General features: G+C 44.6%; 2 protein-coding genes across 2 annotated transcripts; both read left to right on the plus strand.

Moving 5' to 3' along the window:
• The first annotated feature begins 361 nt into the window (after window positions 1-361).
• Window positions 362-10,078, plus strand: LOC148893657 (cannabinoid receptor type 1B-like). The gene is made up of 2 exons (XM_089004534.1): window positions 362-474; window positions 6,691-10,078. The coding sequence occupies exon 2, from the start codon at window positions 6,730-6,732 to the stop codon at window positions 8,083-8,085; it is 1,356 nt and encodes a 451-aa protein (XP_088860660.1). The 5' UTR covers window positions 362-474; window positions 6,691-6,729; the 3' UTR covers window positions 8,086-10,078.
• A 6,195-nt stretch (window positions 10,079-16,273) lies between these two features.
• Window positions 16,274-21,323, plus strand: akirin2 (akirin 2). Its single transcript, XM_089004138.1, has 6 exons — window positions 16,274-16,441; window positions 16,744-16,924; window positions 17,035-17,172; window positions 19,485-19,634; window positions 20,601-20,672; window positions 20,760-21,323. Exons 2-6 carry the CDS (start codon window positions 16,753-16,755, stop codon window positions 20,768-20,770), a joined length of 543 nt encoding a protein of 180 aa, XP_088860264.1. The 5' UTR covers window positions 16,274-16,441; window positions 16,744-16,752; the 3' UTR covers window positions 20,771-21,323.
• The last annotated feature ends 23 nt before the right edge of the window (window positions 21,324-21,346 follow it).

The following is a 21,346-nucleotide window of genomic DNA, read 5'->3' on the forward strand; positions in this document are numbered from 1 at the left end:
AATTTTAATCAGGGCATAATCAATTGATTCAAATTGCCCCCCATAATATAATTCAGAAGATAACATGAAGAGTCAGCCATTACTGTTTCTACTAATACCAACAATATTTCATCTTTGTGTTCGTGTGGTTGCCTCCCTCCTCATTTATTAATAACGAGATGGTTGGGATGATGAGATGAGAGTGGGTGCGCGCGCATTCACCTCACTTGCGTGTGACACCACGTGACCGGGCGCACACGCGCTTACAAAAAAAAAGAGACACCCACGCACTCCCACCCGCTGCTGGCTTTCACTCCGAGCGACGAGGACATCCTAGTCAACATGCGATAAGACTGCAGGCAAGTTATCACAAAACACATAATTACAGTCTGTTTTTAATTGACTTATTTTAAGGACTGGCAACTAAATGAGATGAAGATGTTTATTTCTGATTCTGTACATCTGTGTTGAGTCATGGACAAGGGCCAAGTCAAGGTATGTAGATGCATGTTATTTCATTTGCAGCTTGATCACTGTTTTAATTCATTTTTAAAGTGATAAGTACTTTTTTTTAAGTGGCAGCAACTTTTTAAAAGTTAACTCGGGAGTTTGTAATCAGGGTTAAGAAATGAAAAGATGAAAATTAAGAAATAATGTTGCTTTTACCGAAGAAGTGCACAATTGCTCTTATATCTATTTTGTTAATTTATTCCAAATTACTTGAGAATTTTCCATTCTCCCTTGTAAATGGCATGCATAATTAAAAGCCAATATAGCACATAGAGATATTTTTATGCAAAACATATCTGCTACTAATTGAAGTAATCCAAAATCACAATGTCTGAATGGACATTTTGACACTTCATTAAGCCGATGATTATTGAATTAGAAACCCATGAATGACCGGCTTTTAATTGATAAGCACGCTTTGACTCTCTTACATACTTAATGCAGTGATTTCCCCTGAGGCCATGCAACCTTGCCATCAACTGTTCGCTTTCTCACTATTGTCTGCCCGGCTGTCATCTTGCTGATGAACTGATTCACCCCAGCAAAGATACAATGACATTATCCTGCATATTTTTAAGTCATAAAAACATATTGTACTCTCTGCCACATTTGTATGTATGAGGTCATAACCACTTTACTGTAGCAACACTCTCTTAATGGGGTCAAATACAAATCATGGATGAAGATAGCGTTGAGTTATCCATTGAACAATATGATCATGACTTTGTTGCATTCATAAGAGCTATTTCAAAATTGTTTTACATTTTTACAATCTAGAAAAAAAGTCACACCTTTTTGTCCAAACTGCAACTGCACCCTCAGCTTTGACTAATTCCACAATGTTTTGTGACCACAAACAATTTGTAACAAATCCATGTTTAGGACAGTTCATGTTCAATATTTTCTTTATGTGAAGAAAGTTAAAGGTTAAAGAACTGTGAATACAGACATTTGAAACTTTATGAAAATAATTCTTTTTCCTGTGGTTTTTTTTTCAGTTGTCTGTATCTGCCTTATGATCTTCTTCTTCTTCTTCTTTTCCTTTCGGCTTTTCCCCTCAGGGGTTGCCACAGCGAATCAGTGTCCTCCATCTATCCTGGTTTTGTGCATCCTCTTCTCTCACACCAGCTACCTTTGGATTGGATTGGATTTGCCTTTATTAGTCTCATGTCCTCTTTGACCACATCCATTAACCTCCTCTTCGGTCTTCCTCTCGGTCTCCTGCCTGGCAGTTCAAGGCTCAGAATCATTCTCCTTATATAGTCACTCTCTCTCCTCTGGACATGTCCACACCATCTCAGTCTGGCCTCTCTGACTTTCTCTGCAAAGCCTCTAACATGAGTTGTCCCTCTAATGTACTCATTCCTGATCCTATCCAACCTGGTCACTCCCAAAGAAAACCTCAACATCTTCAGCTCTGCTACCTCCAGCTCTGCTTCCTGTCTTTTCTTCAGTGGCACTGTCTCCAGTCCAAACATCATGGCTGGTCTGACCACGGTTTTATACACTTTTCCTTTCATCCTAGCAGAAACCCTTCCATCACATATCACACCTGACATTTTTCTCCAGCCGCTGCAGCCTGCCTGGACACGCTTCTTCACCTCTTTTCCACACTCTCCATCGCTCTGGACAGTTGACCCCAAGTACTTAAAATCCTCCACCTTATTTATCTCTTCTCCCTGTAGCATCACTCTTGCACTTGGATCCCTCTCATTCACACACACATATATTCCGTCTTGCTGCGACTGATCTTCATTCCTCTCCTTTCCAGGGCATATCTCCACATCTCTCGCTACAGATCACAATGTCATCTGCAAACATCATGGTCCAAGGAGATTCTTGTCTAACATCGTCTGTCAGCCTGTCCATCACCATAGCAAACAAGAATGGGCTCAGAGCTGACCCCTGGTGGAGTCCCAACTCCACCTTGAATTCCTCAGTCATACCGACAGCGCACCTCACAACTGTCTTACAGTCATGATACATGTCTTGTACCGCTCTGACATACTTTTCCGTCACTCCAGACTTCCTCATGCAATGCCACAGCTCTTCTCTGGGCACCCTGTCATACGCTTTCTCCAGATCTACAAAGACACAATGCAATTCCTTCTGACCTTCTCTGTACTTCTCTATCAGCATTCTTAAAGCAAACACTGCATCTGTCGTACTTTTTTTTTGGCATGAAGCTATACTGCTGCTCACAAATGTTCACTTCTGCTCTTAGTCTAGCTTCAACTACTCTTTCCCAGAGTTTCATTGTATGGCTCATCAACTTTATTCCTCTGTAATTAGTACAACTCTGCACATTTCCTTTGTTCTTAAAAATGGGCACGAGTACACTTTGTCTCCATTCTTCAGGCATCTGTTCACCATCTAAGATCTTGTTGAATAACCCAGTCAGGAACACCACCGCCACCTCTCCAAGACACTTCCATACCTCGATTGGTAAATCATCAGGCCCAAGTGCCTTTCCCCCCTTCATCTTCTTTAGCGCCCTCCTCACTTCATCCTTGCTAATGCTTGTTACATCTTGGTCCACAACAGTCACGTCTTCTACTCTTTGTTCCTTCTCATTTTCCTCATTCATCAATTCTTCAAAGTACTCTTTCCATCTTGCCATCACACTACTGGCACCTGTTAATACATTGCCATCTCTATCCTTACTCACCCGAACCTGCTGCAGGTCCTTACCATCTTTGTCTCTCTGTCTCGCCAGCCTGTAAAGATCAGTATCACCTTCCTTGCTGTCCAGCCGAGCATACAAATCATCATAGGCCTCTTGCTTGGCCTTTGCCACCTTTACTTTAACCGTGCGCTGCATCTCCTTGTACTGCTGTCTACTCTCGTCCGTCCTGTCACTGTCCCACTTCTTCTTTGCTAACCTCTTTCTTTGTATACACTCCTGCACCTCCCCATTCCACCACCAAGTCTCCTTATCTACCTTTCTTCCACTCGATACACCAAGTACTTTCCGACCTGTGTCTCTGATTATGTTCGCTGTAGTTTGCCAGTCATCTGGAAGGACCTCTTGCCCACCCAATGCTTGTCTAACCTCCTTCCTAAATATCATGCAACACTCTTCCTTTTTCAACATCCACCATTTTGTCCTCACTTCAGCCTTTGGTTTCTTCATCTTCCTCACTGCCAGCGTCATCCTACACACCACCAACCTATGCTGTCTGGCTACACTCTCACCAACCACTACTTTGCAGTCACTGATTTCCTTAAGATAGCGCCGTTGACACAAAATGTAGTCTACCTGTGTACTTCTGCCTCCACTCTTATAGGTCACCCTATGTTCCTGTCTCTTCTGAAAGAAAGTATTCACAATAGCCATTTCCATTCTCTTAGCAAAGTCAACCACCATCTGTCCTTCAGCGTTCCTCATCTGGAGTCCAAACCTGCCCATCACCTCCTCATCATCTTTGTTTCCTGCGCCAACATGTCCATTGAAGTCTCCACCAATTACAACCCTCTCATTTCTCGGGATGTTCTGTATGACTTCATCAAAGTCCAACTAAAATTTCTCCTTCTCCACTAGCTCACATCCTACTTGTGGGGCATACCCACAAACAACATTGAACATCACGCCTTCAATTTCTAGCTTCAGACTCATCATTCTATCTGATGATCTTTTTACTTCTAAGACATTCCTATCAAACTCCTCTTTTAAGATAACCCCAACTCCATTTCTCTTTCTGTCTTCACCATGATAGAACAACTTAAACCCTGACCCTAAGCTTCTAGCCTTGCTCCCTTTCCACCTGGTCTCCTGGACACACAGTATGTCTACCTTCCTTCTCTGCATCATGTCAACCAGCTCTCTACCTTTACCTGTCATTGTTCCTACATTCAAAGTTCCTACTCTTAGTTGTATACTCTTGGCGTTCCATTTCTCTCTTTTCCTCCGGGCACACCTCCCTCCTCTCCTTCTTCGACCAACAGTAGTCCATTTTCCACTGGCACCCTGAAGGTCAACAGTACCAATGGCGGTCGTTGTTAACCCGGGCCTCGACCGATCCGGTATGGGATTCATAGGTTTGATTCGCATATTTGTTTTGGCAATTTTTTTTACGTCGGATGCCCTTCCTGACACAACCCTCTGTATTTATCCGGGCTTGGGACCGGCACAATAAGACACTGGCTTGTGCCCCCTTGTGGCTACATTATCTGCCTTATGATCATTATAATTATTTTATTTATTTATGACTAGTTAATTTTTTTGTATTCATTTTTCCATCTATTCGTTTAATTCGTTTTTTGTGTGTTCAAAATAAAGATTTTGAGAACATTGGAATGTTTTATCTGTAATTTTCTTGTGGAAATCATGATGCTCATGAGGCCCAGCCTCACCCAGACTCTGCCTCCAGCGGCCCTCGGGTCAATTGAGTTTGAGAGCCCTAATATAGAAGGACTATAAGGTGCACCCTCAATGAATGAAAAAAGTTTTCCGAATATAATATATAAATATACAGTATAATTTTGCCAAATATAAGGTACGCCACATTATAAGGTGTTAAACTATAGGCTGGGGTGACACAAATTCTTCTACAGCGGAAAATGGAGTCGGCTGCTGCTGACAGTAGATGCAAGACTTGTCGCAGTTCAAAATTACCGTATTTTACGCTGTATAAAGCGCACCCCCAATGAATGGTGTATTTCCAAACTTTTTCCATATATAAGGCGCAATGGACTATAAGGCACAACTTCAGTGAATGACATACGTTTTCCAAATATAATATATAAATTTATGTTTTCCAAATATAAGGTACACCACATTATAAGGCGCTACAGTAGATGCTGGGGTTACGCACTACTTCTTCTACAGGGGGAAATGGAGTCGGTGGCTGCTGACAGTAGTTGCGAGACCTGTTATGGCTCAATATTACTTCACATATAACGTGCCCCTGCGTATAAGGCGCAGGGGCATCTTTTGAAGAAAATCAAGGCTTTTGGGTACGCTTTGTACACCAGAAAATATGGTACCTTTAAATTTTCCTTAAAATAATTTTCAAATCATTTGTGCAACTTTTTTGTCACATTAGAGGCAGAAAATGGACATTTGCAACACAGTGGAAGAGAACACAGCTGACTTTTGACTTCCCTTTAAATTCAGTAGTCCATTTATGACAGTGGTGGACACATTTAAAAGGAACTCTAAGATCTCCTTGATATGAAGTTGGCTGCCATAGAGTAATAGAGATTTTGATTGAAAAATTATGACATTCACCACACATATGGGTGAGGCTCAGGTTATCTGCTAGTTGACCAAATTCACTAGTCACCTTACAGCCCAATTTTTATGTCAAGCGCATATGCACCTGTCTACGAAAATAGGATCCATTGAGAATTAGACACTCCCCAACTTACGAACAAGATACATTCTGAATGGTCGGTCGTTCATAAGGTCAATTGATTCAATCGATTAAAGAATTATATGTGCCATTTTGAGGCAACATTGGGGGAAAATCTCTCACTCCAAAAAAAGAGGCACAAAATGGCGACCTCCAGTGGCCACCTCCGCTTCCACAGGCTGATAAATTCCTTATATGGAGCTTGGATGCCCTCTTCTGGCGGCTTTTGGGTGCAACACGGTTCTCAGACCAAACATGTACAGCAAAATACATTAACGTGATGGAAGGACTGCTACAATGTGTCTTTTTTCGGTCAGGGGGCGGTCCTTTCGTGACGTCACGTACGGACTCGTCACCAACTCAAAAACAAGACTTCCTGAATATTCAGAGCGAGTCTTAAAACGTAAAATATAGCTATATGCGGTGGAATCTTATTAAAATACGCTCAGTAGAAGTCATTTGAAGCCATTTTACAAATTATGGACACTTGTCCGGAAACGTCGGTTGTCCTTTAAAGGTTTATATAAGTATGTTGAAGTAACATGTATTGCTTTGTACTGAAAAATAAACATTTAATAAAATATATGCTCTATAAAGATATGTACATGTGCAACTGGAGAGAATAGTTACTACAAAAATGCGCATATGTATTGCTGTTTGTAACTCAAATGATTGTCAGTAGGGGAGCATCTGTACAATGTCTCATAAACACTTGGGCCTACAGTGCCGCTATATTTTAATGCTGGCCATTATGTCAATACATGGAAAGTTCATTCTTTTTGGAGGTGATAAGTCAGCTGTAATGCATTATTGTATAAGAAAAATGACCTTCTATTTTGTGATTTAGACTTTCTGCACACCATTCCACTGAACCACTCTCGGAGCCATGAAGCTGCATGGGCTCTCTGGTGCCGCAATGACCACAATCGTGCCATACCTGGGCTCCAACGACGCCATCTACGATGAAAGTTCCACCAAGCTTGGATTCCGCTCTGGAAAAATGCACTCTCCGTCCATTAGTATCACAAACAACGTCATTTACAGCACCAATGCGGTCATTTTCCCCACTAATATGTCAGACATTCTGCTGAGTAATGACACTGATGGGATGGCGGCAAAGTGCGCGGAGAACTTTGTGGACAACATGGAGTGCTTTATGATCCTCACTCCTGGCCAACAACTGGCCATCACCATCTTGGCTCTCACTTTGGGTTCCTTCACGGTGCTAGAGAACCTGATGGTGCTGTGCATCATTTTGCATTCACAGATGCTACGATCGCGACCGTCCTACCACTTCATAGGAAGCTTGGCTGTGGCGGACCTCATTGGCAGTATCATTTTTGTCTACAGTTTCTTGGACTTCCATGTTCTGCACAGGAAGGACAGCCCTGAGGTTTTCCTCTTCAAGCTGGCTGGCGTCATCGCCTCCTTCACCGCTTCCGTGGGCAGCCTCTTCCTCACCGCCATCGACCGCTACATCTCCATCCACAGGCCCATGTCCTACAAGCGTATCGTGACCAAGACCAAAGCGGTGGTGGCTTTCAGTATCATGTGGGGCGTGTCCATAGTGTTTGCGCTGCTGCCCTTGCTGGGCTGGAACTGCAAGCGCCTCAACTCGGTCTGTTCAGACATTTTCCCCCTCATCGACCAGAAATATCTGATGTTCTGGATCGGAATGACCAGCGTCCTGCTGCTCTTCATTATCTACGCCTATATGTTCATCTTGTGGAAGTTGCACCACCACGCTGTGCGCATGCTAAGCCGCACCTCCCAGAGGAGCATCGTTGTCTACACGGCGGAGGGCACCAAGGTTCAGACGGTGAGGCCCGAGCAGGTCCGCATGGACCTTCGCTTGGCCAAGACCCTCGTGCTCATCTTGGTGGCTCTCATCATCTGCTGGGGGCCGCTCTTAGCCATCATGGTTTACGACCTCTTGGGAAAAGTGGACGATTTTATCAAGACCTTATTTGCCTTCTGCAGCATGCTGTGCCTGTTGAACTCCACCATTAACCCCATCATCTACGCCATGAGGAGCAAGGACTTGCGTGGGGCTTTCTGCAACATCTGCCGCCTGTGCAGGGGAAGCGAGCAGCCTCTGGACAACAGCGGGGAGAGTGATTGGAACAGCAGGAACGTCAGGCCCAAAGAGAGTGGAGGCAGTGATGCAAACAGCCGAGTGAAAGTGGCCCAAGTTTCTATTTCTGGAGTGACTGATACAACTTCAGGTGCAGATTCGGTGTGAACGCCTTCTGATTGTGAGGTCGTAAGGCATTCACACTGAAGCGTGCAATGAATATTGTGTGGGATGGACTGCACCTACTTGTACACTTGACTGGAATGTGCCAATTACAGACGCTTCCCACCTTATGAATGTGATACATTCCAAGCGGTCGTTCATAAGGTGAATTTGTTCGTAAGTTGCTTCAGTGCTATATTTTGTATGGAATGTATGTTTAAGTCAAACACTGAACGGGAAAGTATAAAACGCACACTGCGTAAATTCACACTTACTGTAGTATGATGACATATATTCTTGGATCTACCATCAGCCATTACTGAGGCTGTAATTCCAGAATTACGTGCCAGCTTTTTGTTATGTATCGCATCCTCCTGGAGTGTCAACTGGGTAGTGGGATTTCCTCCTCGCCCACACACTCTACGCAGCCAGTCGTAAGCAAGCTCGGCCGGAAAAAAAGGCGTGCAATACACAATCTAATTTACAGCATCTCTGTCCGAAAATTTTTCAACATACCCGCAAAACTGTTCATATGTACCGTTGTTCGTAACTTGAATGTTCGTAAATCGGGGAGCGTCTGTAGTGACTTGTAATTTCACTGTGACTTTGTTTTGGAATATGAACCCTGGAGATTTAATTTTAGGTACATCTGCACAATGTAAACAACAGTTGTGCAAAGCATCATCCTGTCATTTGGCCTAGCAAACATTATCAAGTGTCCTGAAAAATTAACGTAACCACTTTTCCTGTCAAATTTATTGCATTCATTCTATCCCGTTAGGTTGTTCCAGTGTTCCTTCCGAATAATGAAATGTGTTTCGTCATATAGCTCTTATTCTGAACCATTTTCGGGGTGACCACGTTTATTGCTATTGCATATCACAGGTGTGGGAATCCATTCTGCAACCAGAGAGCGATTATTTTTTATAAAGTCCTCCTGGGCCAAACTAAATTGAAGAACAAGTGTTTTGTTGATCAAATCCATGCATCACTTACCCTGTTCAGGTCATTTTCTCAGCTAACATCAGGTAAAAGTCAAATGCTTATTTATTTTTGTATCTATCTATTTATTTATTTATTTATTATGATCATTGGTGGGTTTTCGTTTTTTTCTTAACTGTATAGCATGCAGGATCACTGCTGTCCCCGCCACAACATAACATAGCAACGGCAATACTGTGGCCATGGTACAGTCCCTCCAAAATGTCCAATGAAAAACTGCATTTTGAAACTACGTGATTAGGTCGTAGCTGTGACATGAAAGCATCTGTGGGCGGTTATGTAAGATGTTGTGTTGTTTTGCTTTTCACCACGCTGTTGTTTGCTGTAGAATTTTCAGTAACTGTGTGTTCTGCGAAGGAAAAACTGAAATGTTTGGGTTTTTTTTGATAGCAGAAAATAGTTATACAGTGAGACCTCAACTTACAAACACCTCAACTTACAAACTTTTTGTCTTACAAACGTCAAATGTATGAAAATTAAACCTTATAATAAGCACTATTTTCATAATACACACCCACCACGGCTGGCGGAGTGATCTTCGGCGGAAGCACACGACCGAACAGCACCAGAGGTTAAGTTACCAACAGTCCATATGGAAGGTGACTCTCCTTCCATAAGCCATCAATGACCATCAAAAAGGTAAATACAACTTTATTTTACAGCAGTTTATTTCTTTAATTACAATACAATACAATACAATACAATAGCACATTTATTATACATAGAATAAGGTATGTTGTGTGTAGTTATAAGGCTTATTTAGTTGAAAAGTATATTTTATGGAAACCCGGGAACGGATTATTCCCATTTTAATGGTTTCCTATGGGAATTTTTTTTGAGATACACACTTTTCGCCTTACACACTCTGTCTGGGAACCAATTAAGTTCGTAAATGGAGGTCTCACTGTAGCTCTTTCAGGAATGTTCAATGTGATTGTAAAATATTGTGTGACAAATTTACACATATTGATGTCAAGTAACCAGAGTGCCATTCTGTCATCTGTAACTTATTTTTCTGATCATGAAATTGTCAAAAAATAAATAAATCAGGTGATCTTTTTACAATCAAACCATGAAATGTAATGAAACCTGTAGTGCATCTAATTTACAAATAATTTATATCCCCCCACCCCTTTGTTTTCTTGAGCGCTCACGAGGGTCACAGAATGAAAAACTACAGACATTTGGAGTTACATTAAAATACAAGTTAGAATCTTCAGTCTGTTTACCCAAGAAATATTGTGTGGAGAATGTGGGAGCAAAACAGAACTTAAGCTGAGGGGTTCGACAAAGGCTCTGCCATGGAAGGTAAGACATACGTTACTCAACATGTTAATTAGTGAAGACACACCTCCTTATCCATCACTGACTGCAAATTATCATATTGCTTGTCCAATCAGTGCTCTGGGAAATTTAGTTCATTTAGTAGTCAAAGTGTGACTTTTGTGATAGTACATCGCACAAAAAGTGTATTCATCTTTTGAATTTTTTAATGTGTTTTTTTTTATCTTGGGTTTTATTCATTCATTTTCCGAACCGCTTTGCCTCACCAAGGTGCTGGTGCCTATCCCAGATGTCTTCTGGCAGTAGGGGTGGAGGAAACCCTGAACCGATTGCCAGTTAATCGCAGGGAACAGAGAAACCATTCACACATGCATGATAGGGACAATTTGGAGGGTTCAATCAGCCTGCCATGCATGTTTTTGGAATGTGGGAGGTCACCGGCAGACCCATAGAAAACCCACGTAGGCCGGGGGTATGCATGCAAACTGCAGACAAGGATGTCGGAGCCCGGATTGAACACACGATCTGTGCACTGTGAGGTTAACAGGCAAAAAACTGGTCACTGGGCCGCTATCACACCTGTCAATGTATACGTTTTCCCCGTGTTATAGGATTTTTTTTTCATTTCAAATAATGTGCAGCATACTGCAACTTCTATACGGGGCCATTTTGGCTCAATTGCTTGTAGCCAATGACAATGCTGCCTGCCACCGGTCGCTACTATTGTCACGGCAAACCAGAAAATGTAATCCTCAATCATATATATTTTTGTATCGCTGCATACGGTCAGATTGATAAAAGCATGTGCAGTAAGCTACCTGCATTTCTGTTTGTGGTAGTGTTTTTAATTATCATTTCAAATAATGTACGGCGTAATACAACTTTTTTTCAGTTTATTATTGTTTCACTGGTCATACAGTCAATGACAAGAAAAAAAGCATACAGCTCGCTGCTACATCTGTTAATACGCTGGAATAGTTCCATTTTAAAATAGCCAAAACTAAGTGAGTACTGTAATACAAAACACATAGGGAATTCTAATCCATTCGATAATACAAATGTGTTGTGGCGGGCACTAGGACCAGGCATCTCACCCAGCAGGTGCAGAGGAGGGGGCGGTTCATGTTACATATATTACACTGCTTTTGCTGTTCAGTTCAGATCCACTTGTTAGCCGTTGGAATAAACACGTCTCCACATTTAATCGTGTGTGCTCATTCCTCAACGGCTACACTGGTGACCCCGACGATGGAAATGTTCATGGCAACGGACGAAGATGTTTCTTCTACAGCCATGTCGCCACGACCGGCGCCCAAACTCGCAGCTGCCGCCTACGCCGCGAAGTTGCCCGAGTTCTGGCACAGCGACCCGGCTTCGTGGTTCCAGCATGTGGAAGCACTTTTCCACCTACGAGGCGTCACGACAGATGACCTAAAATATTACATGGTCGTGGCGTCCCTCGACCAACCGACAACGCATCGCATGATGCAACTTCTGCGCGCGCCTCCACGATGCAGGAAGTACGACGCGCTCAAACAATGGCTGCTCCGACGGTTCACGCTATCGGCCTCCGAGAGAGCAGACAGACTTCTTTCGCTTCCCAGACTCAGCGACGGAACAGCAGTGGATCTAATGGACAAAATGCTGTCGCTGTTAAATGCGGATGATGGCGGATTCCTTTTCCCCCACATTTTCCTTCGCCAGCTACCACCCGAAGTGCGCGCCGTGCTCGCTAACTCGACGTGCCTAGCCACCGGCGACTATCGTGGCTTGGCGGAAGAAGCAGATCGAGCGCTTCTGGCGATACGGCGGTTAGCCGTGCAAATTGATCCAACCGTCGTGGCCGCAGTGGGATCGCAGAAGCGGCGCGGGAAAGCCACCTGCTATTTCCATCAGCGGTTTGGCGCCAAGGCTCGACGCTGCGCACCTCCCTGCTCCCACGAGACGACAGGAATCGTCAACGCCCGACAACCAGTAGCAGCCGTGGGCGCCAGCAACGAAAGCGAGCTGCTTTTCGTCACGGACTCCTCGTCAGGAAGACGTTTCCTTGTGGACAGCGGGGCACAAGTAAGCCTGCTGACGCCCACCGCTGCGGACAAGATGGCAGGTGGATGCGGGCCTGCCTTGTGCGCAGCTAACGGCTCGCCCATCGCTAACTTCGGTTCCAGGTCGGTGACTGTGCGTTTCCACGGACGGGAATTCAAGTGGAACTTTATTGTTGCCGCGACCACAGTTCCCATAATTGGCGCCGATTTTTTATGTGCTCACGGACTTCTTGTGGACATTGCCAACCGTCGTTTGATTGACGCCATCTCTTTCGCCACTTTTCCGTGTGAGGCTGGAGGGCTCGGGGCGTTAACGCATGCAAATTATTTAACATCGGGTAACGTTTATGAATGCCTGCTGACCGATTATCCGTCGTTAACCACACCCGCCTTTTCCAATGCTGATACTAAACACGGGGTAGAGCATTTCATTCCCACGGTTGGCCCGCCAGTTTTTGCCCGCGCTTGTCGCCTCGACGCGGCAAAATTGGCAATGGCGAAAGGGGAGTTCGCGACGATGGAGCGCTTGGGCATCGTGAGGCGTTCCAACAGCCCGTGGGCCTCACCATTGCACATGGTCCCCAAAAGTGACGGTTCTTGGCGGCCGTGCGGTGATTTTCGTCGGCTTAATAATGTAACCACACACGACCGTTACCCAATTCCGCACATCCAGGACTTTTCCGCACGTTTGGCCGGAGCCGTGATCTTTTCCAAAGTTGACCTCGTTCGCGGTTATCACCAGGTTCCGGTACGGGCAGAAGATGTGCCAAAAACTGCAGTAATAACCCCTTTTGGCCTTTTTGAATTCCTCCGTATGCCTTTTGGCCTGAAGGGGGCGGCACAGACCTTTCAGAGACTGATGGACTCAGTCTTGCGAGGTCTTGATTTTGTATTTGTCTATCTAGACGACATCCTTGTGGCCAGCCCTTCACCGGAGGAACACCTGTCGCACTTAACCGAAGTTTTCAAGCGCCTTGATTCGCACGGCCTTATAGTTAACCCTGTTAAGTGCCAATTTGGTCTGTCCAAGATCGATTTCTTGGGGCATCGCATTTCTCCACAGGGCGCCATCCCCTTACCCGCCAAAGTACAAGCAGTGGTGGATTTCCCCCGCCCGGCCACAGTTAAGGCTCTGCAGGAGTTTTTGGGAATGATCAATTTTTACAACCGGTTTCTTCCTCACGCAGCCGACCTCCTACAACCCCTCTACGGCGCCTTGAGAAAAAAGAAGGCTAACGACCCCGTCGAGTGGGCACCGCAACGAGCACAATCCTTCCAACGGGCCAAGGAAGCTCTTGCGGGTGCAACTCTTCTGGTCCACCCAATCTCAACCGCACAGGTAGCTTTGACTACCGACGCGTCTGATGTTGCCGTAGGGGCGGTGGTTGAGTAGCTTGTGGAGAACGAATGGCAGCCCCTTGCATTTTTCAGTCGGAAGCTGCAAGATAACGAACGCAAGTACAGTGTTTTCGACAGAGAGTTGTTAGCACTCTATCTTGCAACGCGCCATTTTCGTTTCCTCCTCGAGGGGCGCCGGTTTACCGCATATGTGGATCACAAACCACTCACATTCGCCATGTCAAAGGTGACTGAACCGTGGTCGGCCCGACAGCAACGGCATTTGGCGGCCATTTCTGAATTCACAACAGACATTCAGCACGTGGCCGGCAAATGTAACCCTGTGGCCGATTGCTTGTCACGCGCGATTGTGTGTCCAGTCCAGCTCGGGGTGGATTTTTCAGAGATGGCCACCGCCCAATCTGAGGATCCGGACATCCACGAACTCAAGGCAGCAGGCACAGCCCTGAAACTTGAGAAGGTGGCACTGTGTGAAGGGGGTCCCGCTCTCCTCTGCGATGTGTCTACGGGTCGCACTCGTCCCGTGGTTCCGCAGGAGTGGCGTCTGCGAATTTTTGATTCTATTCATTCCCTTTCAGACCCTGGCGTCCGGGCGTCAGTCAAACTACTTGGGGCCAAGTTTGTCTGGCCTGGGTTACGGAAGGACGTCAGGAAGTGGGCAGCTGCATGCGTGGCATGTCAGCGCGCCAAAGTCCACAGGCACACCCGAGCAAACCTGGAAACTTTTCCAATTCCGGACAGGAGATTTGACCACGTCCATGTGGATCTGGTCGGGCCCCTCCCTCCTTCGCAGGGTTGCACACATCTCCTCATCATGGTCGATCAAACCACTAGGTGGCCGGAAGCAGTCCCCCTGTCCTCCACGACCTCGGCAGATATTGCCCGCACATTTCTGTCGTCCTGGGTCGCACGTTTCGGCACGCCATCCGATATCACTTCGGACAGAGGCCCCCAGTTTGTGTCCGAGCGCTGGTCGGCCATGGCGCAGTCCTTGGGTGTGCAGGTACACCGCACTATGGCCTACCACCCGCAGGCTAACGGGATGTGCGAACGCTTCCATCGGTCACTGAAAGCCGCGCTACGGGCCGCGCTGTCGGACGGTAACTGGGTCGACCAGCTTCCGTGGGTCCTGCTCGGGTTACGTTCGGCCCCTAAAGAAGACCTTAACGCCGCCTCCGCAGAGTTAGTGCTCGGTCAACCACTCCGCGTTCCTGGTGAATTTCTGCCTGAAGCTTCGGGTGCACCTTCATTCCCCCTTTTGCCAGCAGAGCCCCTGACTCCAGCACCAATTCACCACTGCGTCCCCAAAATATTTGTTCCGTCTGCTCTTAGGTCAGCCCGTTTCGTCTTTGTGCGTCACGATGCCCACCGCTCTCCCCTCCGACCGCCGTACGACGGCCCGTTTAGGGTGCTCGAACACGGTGAAAAGAGTTTTGTGCTCGATATGGGTGGGCGGAGGGAGGGCATTTCAATAGACAGGCTCAAACCGGCTCATTTAGTTGCAGGCGAGGACGTTTCGCCTGCCCAGGCCCCACGTCGCGGACGCCCTCCAAAACCTCCAGCCTCACCGCGGCATGCCAGGGTTGAGTGTCGTTCCCCCACTGAGGTCTCGCCCGAATCACCTTCACCACCGAAAGACGGACTGCGTAGTCGTTGGGGCAGGCTGGTTAAGCCCCCTGCAAAATTTTCACCTTGACCTTCCTTCTGGGTGTTCTGGGGGGGGCTGTGTGGCGGGCACTAGGACCAGGCATCTCACCCAGCAGGTGCAGAGGAGGGGGCGGTTCATATTACATATATTACACTGCTTTTGCTGTTCAGTTCAGATCCACTTGTTAGCCGTTGGAATAAACACGTCTCCACATTTAATCGTGTGTGCTCATTCCTCAACGGCTACAGTGTAACCATTTTTATAGTATAATAAAATAAAAACCAAGAAAGAAAATTGAAACAAAGAAAGGAAAAAAGTGGGTGTACATTTCTTTAATTCATAACGCTTTCTGTTACGGGGGTTTAAATGCAGGCTCAAATACAACTTTTATATGGGAATTGTAATATTTTCTAAGGGCAGCTAGTAGCCAAGGTTGACAAATCTTTGATTTGTGAAAAAAAATCACTCATGAAGGGTTCGGTGAATGAGCATAACAACTGGTTGGTTTCGGTATCTCTAAAAATTAAAGAACCATTGGAATATTCGTACTATACGAACAGCATACTGTAATTGTTTTTAACATTTCAAATTTGTGCAACACTGACCCCTTGTGGAAGCATACACCGTGCCAGATTCTTATTTCATTGCGTTCCGGTCAAGCAGGTGACTTTAAAGACACTCGCCCTATGGTGTTGTGAAAAACACCGAAAAAACACGAATTTCTCGCGTCAGCTCTTTTAAGGACATTACGTTGGACGGCGTGTGTCGTACGCCTTTGAGTGGCCTTTACTCCAAGCCCCGGCATGCATTGCAGTAACATCGCGTCTGACGTCACCAGCCTGGGAGAAGCCGATAGCCTCGTATCGAAAACAAGCAGACGAGCCGAGTTGCTTCTGCTAAAGCTAGCTCCGCTATCTTTAACGGCAGTCAGCCCGCCGCTGGGCTGAGAGCTTCCACAACTTTTTTCAGGAAGTAACTTTTCAAACACAATTCAAATCGAATACGAGACAACCTCATTTTAAAGGTAAGACATGTCATTCAATGTACATCGCGGCAGCGAACGCTACTACTTGCTTTGTTTTCTGTTAATAGTAGCTAGCGCCTGTAGCTAACGTTAGCTGGTTTAGCACTAATTTAAATGCTCTGCTGCGCAACATGATAATCATGTGCCTGATAAGCGGCGCAGTGTTGTTTGAAGTAGAGCATTTCACCATGACAATAGCTGCCTGTGGTGACGAATCCAGAACATTACGACTGTAAACGTCTGACAATATATTATCTTCATTTGGGGGTTGGATTGACACCTCTTCCTCCTTTTTGGATCAGTTTAAAGCAATGGCGTGCGGAGCTACCCTGAAGAGGACCATGGATTTCGATCCGCTCATGAGTCCAGCTTCGCCCAAAAGACGAAGGTGCATGCCCGTGTCTCCTGCGTCCTCGTCCCCCAGGAAATATTTGAGCATGGAGCCCTCGCCATTCGGGGAGTCGTCATCCAGACTGAGCGCAGGTAATCTTCCTACAAGCAAGCAAAGTTGAAGCCCATAGGCCTTAGCAACCTGTTGTTCAGCCTCGTTAAGACAATATCTTTTGTCAACCATCCTTTTGTTCCTCCGCCAGAACAAATCCTCCACAGCATCAAGCAAGAGTACAAACGCATACAAAAGAGGAAGCATCTGGAAACTGGGGTCTACCAGTCGCCCGACTGCTGCTGCTCTCCAGAATCTCCTCCATCCCAGTCCCAGACCACCATGTCAGGTCGGTCAACAAACACTGAATTACTTTTAACACATAATACGGCCATTTTTAAGCACTTGTCATAATATGTTTTGCTGTGACTGACTTCCCATCACACGTCAACAAATTGTATTTTCAGCCACATTTTCACAACATTTTCAAATACAGAGTTAAAAAATAAATTGTAATTAACCTGCACAATATTCTTCCACAAATGTACATTAATCTGAAGTGTAGTCATTGATGCTGCCTAAAATCATAATCAAGAGTATGAAATGTTTCTGCGTTAATGTGCACACAAAAACCTCATGACAATGACTGAACAGTGATACAAGGTAGGCCGACAAAGGTTACGATCATTGACTTGTTGATGTTCACTGAACAGTGACTGAAAAATCTGTTCTGTGAAAAGGGGGGCAATTGTGGATGTATAAATTGTCTAAAGAATGAACAGTGTCCAAAAGAGGACAAGTACTGATAGTCATTGACATGTGACAACATGAATAGTGATGGAACATGGTCGACAACGGTGCAGTCATTGCGGTGTAGACCATCCAATGACTGCATTAACATTGATTTTTCTTTGTTTGCAGCAAACAGTGTCTGGTCAGGTGTAATGTTACAAAAAAAGTAATACTTTATATGACTCACTTACAGCATGAACCAGGGATGAGAATTTTCCGCCGATCGGCGGATTTCCGACTTTCAGACCAAAATGACCAGATCAAACTGAATATGTACTGTATTCTCGCTTTTTCACTGTTAATTTCCCGTTTCGGCTTGTGTTGGCGGAAATTGCAATTTTGATTACATTACACTGACGCAGTTGTCAGGAAGTGTCATTTTGATTGGATAATCTTGATTTAAAGGCCATTGTTGTCGAATCGGGTAAACTCCCCCTTTTGAAAAAGCGGACGAGTAAAATATCAGGTGTTATGTTGGGGGAACGCGAGGAGACAACTTGTGGCAGTGTGGCATATGCCACATCGGGTTGAATAGATCAAAGGATTCGCCTTTGGAGAGAACAGGTTCTAATTTGATCGATTCTAATTTGCAATGAAACAATAGCATCGATGAAACAGTCGAATGTCAATGGCACTATGACAAGCCCCATGCTAACGTTAGCATCAATATACTGTGAGAGGCAGCAGAAAGCAAGCGTGCAAGCTAATGAGCAGTGTGCAGGCTAGCTAGCAGCAACCTTGCGTATGTACCAGGCAGATTGACTTTGATTCTGATAGTTTTGCTGGATTTTTACCAATCATGAGGAACAGAAAACCATTCGTTAATGGTGAGTATTATCACAAAGTTATTTTAAAGGACAACCGACGTCTCCGGACAAGTTGTGTCCATAATTTGTAAAATGGCTTCAAATGACTTCTACTGAGCGTATTTTACAAAGATTCCACCGCATACAGCTATATTTTACGTTTTAAGACTCGCGCTGAATATTCAGGAAGTCTTGTTTTTGAGTTTGCGACGAGTCCGTACGTGACGTCACTGGAGGAACGCCCTTGACCAAAAAAAGACACATTGTAGCAGTCCTTCCATCACGTCAATGTATTTTGCTGTACTTGTTTGGTCTGAAAACCTCGTGTTGCACCAAAAAGCCACCTGAAGAGGGCGACGAAGCTCCATGGAAGGAATTTATCAGCCTGTGGAAACGGGCTGATTCATTCTTCAGGGAGCTTGGACGCCATTTTATGCCTCTTTTTTTGCTGATCCATTTCCCCCCAATATTGCCTCAAAATGGCACGGAATAAATTCTTTAATCGATTGCAATCATTTATGCTTCAGAACTATTTGAATCACATTCATAACTGGATGTGTAACAAGAAAGCATATTCTCAGAATCTGAAGCCATTATTTTGATTGCAATGCAAGACGTCTTGGCGTGACGTCACTAACTGGGTGCGAGACTTTCGGAAAATGCCCAATTCGCAGCTCAATTTTTAGCAGATTTTGGACACTTTAAGTCATTTTTATTGGTGTTTTGCATTTGAATAAAAATATCATACTGCGTGTTTTGGATATTTTAGATGCTATAAAGCGTTTTTCTGATGTCAGTTAGGAAACAAAAAACTGATGTCGGTTGTCCTTTAAATAATACATTCTGACATTTTGTTGAAGTCACACACACACATATTATATGTGTGCACACAGTATATACAAACAGTATATATACACACACGTGTGCACCCCTCCGCGCCTTTTTTTAGACTTTTTTCTCATTTGCCATTCTCATCCCTGATGAAATGAATATGCGCTGTGGTTGTTCTCTTTTCAACCGTGGAGAATGGCTTGGTGAGAAGATGCTTGTTTGGCTTTTGCAGCAACGCCCTCTGGAGGCATTTCCCCATCAAGGAAGGAGCAGCCACTATTCACCCTCAAACAAGTTGGGATGATCTGTGAACGCCTGCTGAAAGAAAGGGAAGACAAGGTGCGGGAGGAGTACGAGGAGACCATGACATCCAAACTGGCAGGTCGGTACACGCCACTACTGTCTGGAACATTGAGGGGGGCATCTGTCATAATAAGAAACATTGATGCAAATGGATCAAGACTGGCTGTGTGGGGGTTAGTCTGTTCCACTTACAGCTTTATAGTTCTGGAATGGAAATTGTAGTTTTTATTTTATTTTGAGGAAGAAAACACCATGATCAATGTTGTCATAAAATAACAAATATACATCTTTTAAAAACACCCATCCGCAAATCAAATACTTTATATTAGTCTACAGACTGCATTGCATGATACACGCTTCTAAGCTTGGATCATAAAGAGAGGATGCTTGGTGACAACTTCTAAAAGTGGATTTGTGGCTTTGATTTATGGTGTAGCTTTAAACCTGATGCCATTTTTATTTTATGCACTGCATATATGTAAAATCGCAATTTATATGAACAATGATACTAATTTACAATCATTTACCGTATTTTCTGGTGTATAAGGCGCACCGGAGCATAACGCACCCCCAATGAATGGTGTATTTTCTAAATGGTCCATATATAAGGCGCACTGGAGTATAAGGTGCACCTTCAATGAATGAAAAAAAGTTTTCCAAATATAATATCTAAATATATAAAAGTTTTCCGACTATAAGGCACACTGTATAAGGCACTGCGGTAGAGGGGTTACTCACTACTGATTCTACTAAGGAAAATTGAGTCGGTGGCTGCTGACAGTTGTTGTGAGACCTGTAGTTGCTCTGTATTACTTCACATATAAGGCGCAGGATCATCTTTTGAAGAAAATGAAGGCTTTTGTATGCACCTTATCACTCATTTGGTACCCGGACCCGTTCGTTGGTTGAAATATCTTCTCTGTCTCTCTCTCATTCTTTGGTCACTTGCTTTGACACAGGTAGCCACACATATAAATTCCAGTTGTAATTAAAGTGTCTTCAAAACATGTTCCGTATCCCAAATGTATATTATTTTCCATTGCAGAACAATACGACACCTTTGTAAAGTTCACACATGACCAGCTAATGCGACGATTCGGTGAACAACCTTCAAGTTGTAAGTTCTCTTCATGCGTCGTTTCCATATTTCTGCCACGCGGTTCCACATCTGTTTTCTGATTTTTGATCTGTCTTTCTTCTCCAGATGTTTCCTGAACTCACATGACCACGGGCTCTCGTTGCATACAGATCGTGTGACACCACCAGGAAGGAAAAAAAATCACACACAAACACACGTGCACACACACAGCTCATCGTTGTTACGAGATTCAGTTTAGTTTAGATGAAACTTTTTCTTACTGTGCCATATTTCTGTGGTTGGGCAAATGGTTGTAAACAACCCGGTGCTTCCCGATGTAAGCGGATCCCCCATATCCCCACCCTCCCTCACCCCACCTGTGTGGTTGGTCCCAGCTGTGTGCGTGCTGACAGTTCTCACACTTTTTGTGACAGTTCCCGGCATTACCAATCTTGTTCATTCTTCAGTTTGTTACGTGTAAATATTTTGGAGCAGCGGTGACTTTGTTGTCACGAGGAGGTTTGATGGCGCTCCTCCATTTTTTTTCTTTTTATAATTAAGTAGGCCAAATAGATTATTTTCATCCCTTTCCCGACCAAGTGTTTTATTTATTTTCATTTGTTTTACTGGTATAACTTTGAATTCATTGGACGCAATCACAAATACAATAAAGGACTTAATTTTAAAGCCTACCTGTTGTGGACCTTATTTTC

This window comes from Hippocampus bargibanti, linkage group LG09 (assembly GCF_051943395.1).
Source record: "Hippocampus bargibanti isolate YZ-2025 linkage group LG09, ASM5194339v1, whole genome shotgun sequence".
Classification (NCBI taxonomy): Eukaryota; Metazoa; Chordata; class Actinopteri; order Syngnathiformes; family Syngnathidae; genus Hippocampus; species Hippocampus bargibanti.

Bases quoted from the DNA above. Each gene is read 5' to 3' on its own strand.
- LOC148893657 (XM_089004534.1), top strand. From the start codon at position 6,730: ATGAAGCTGCATGGGCTCTCTGGTGCCGCAATGACCACAATCGTGCCA.
- akirin2 (XM_089004138.1), top strand. From the start codon at position 16,753: ATGGCGTGCGGAGCTACCCTGAAGAGGACCATGGATTTCGATCCGCTC. The intron at 17,173-19,484 runs GTCGGTCAACAA...TGGCTTTTGCAG, and splicing joins GTCCCAGACCACCATGTCAG to CAACGCCCTCTGGAGGCATT. The intron at 19,635-20,600 runs GTCGGTACACGC...TTTCCATTGCAG, and splicing joins CATGACATCCAAACTGGCAG to AACAATACGACACCTTTGTA.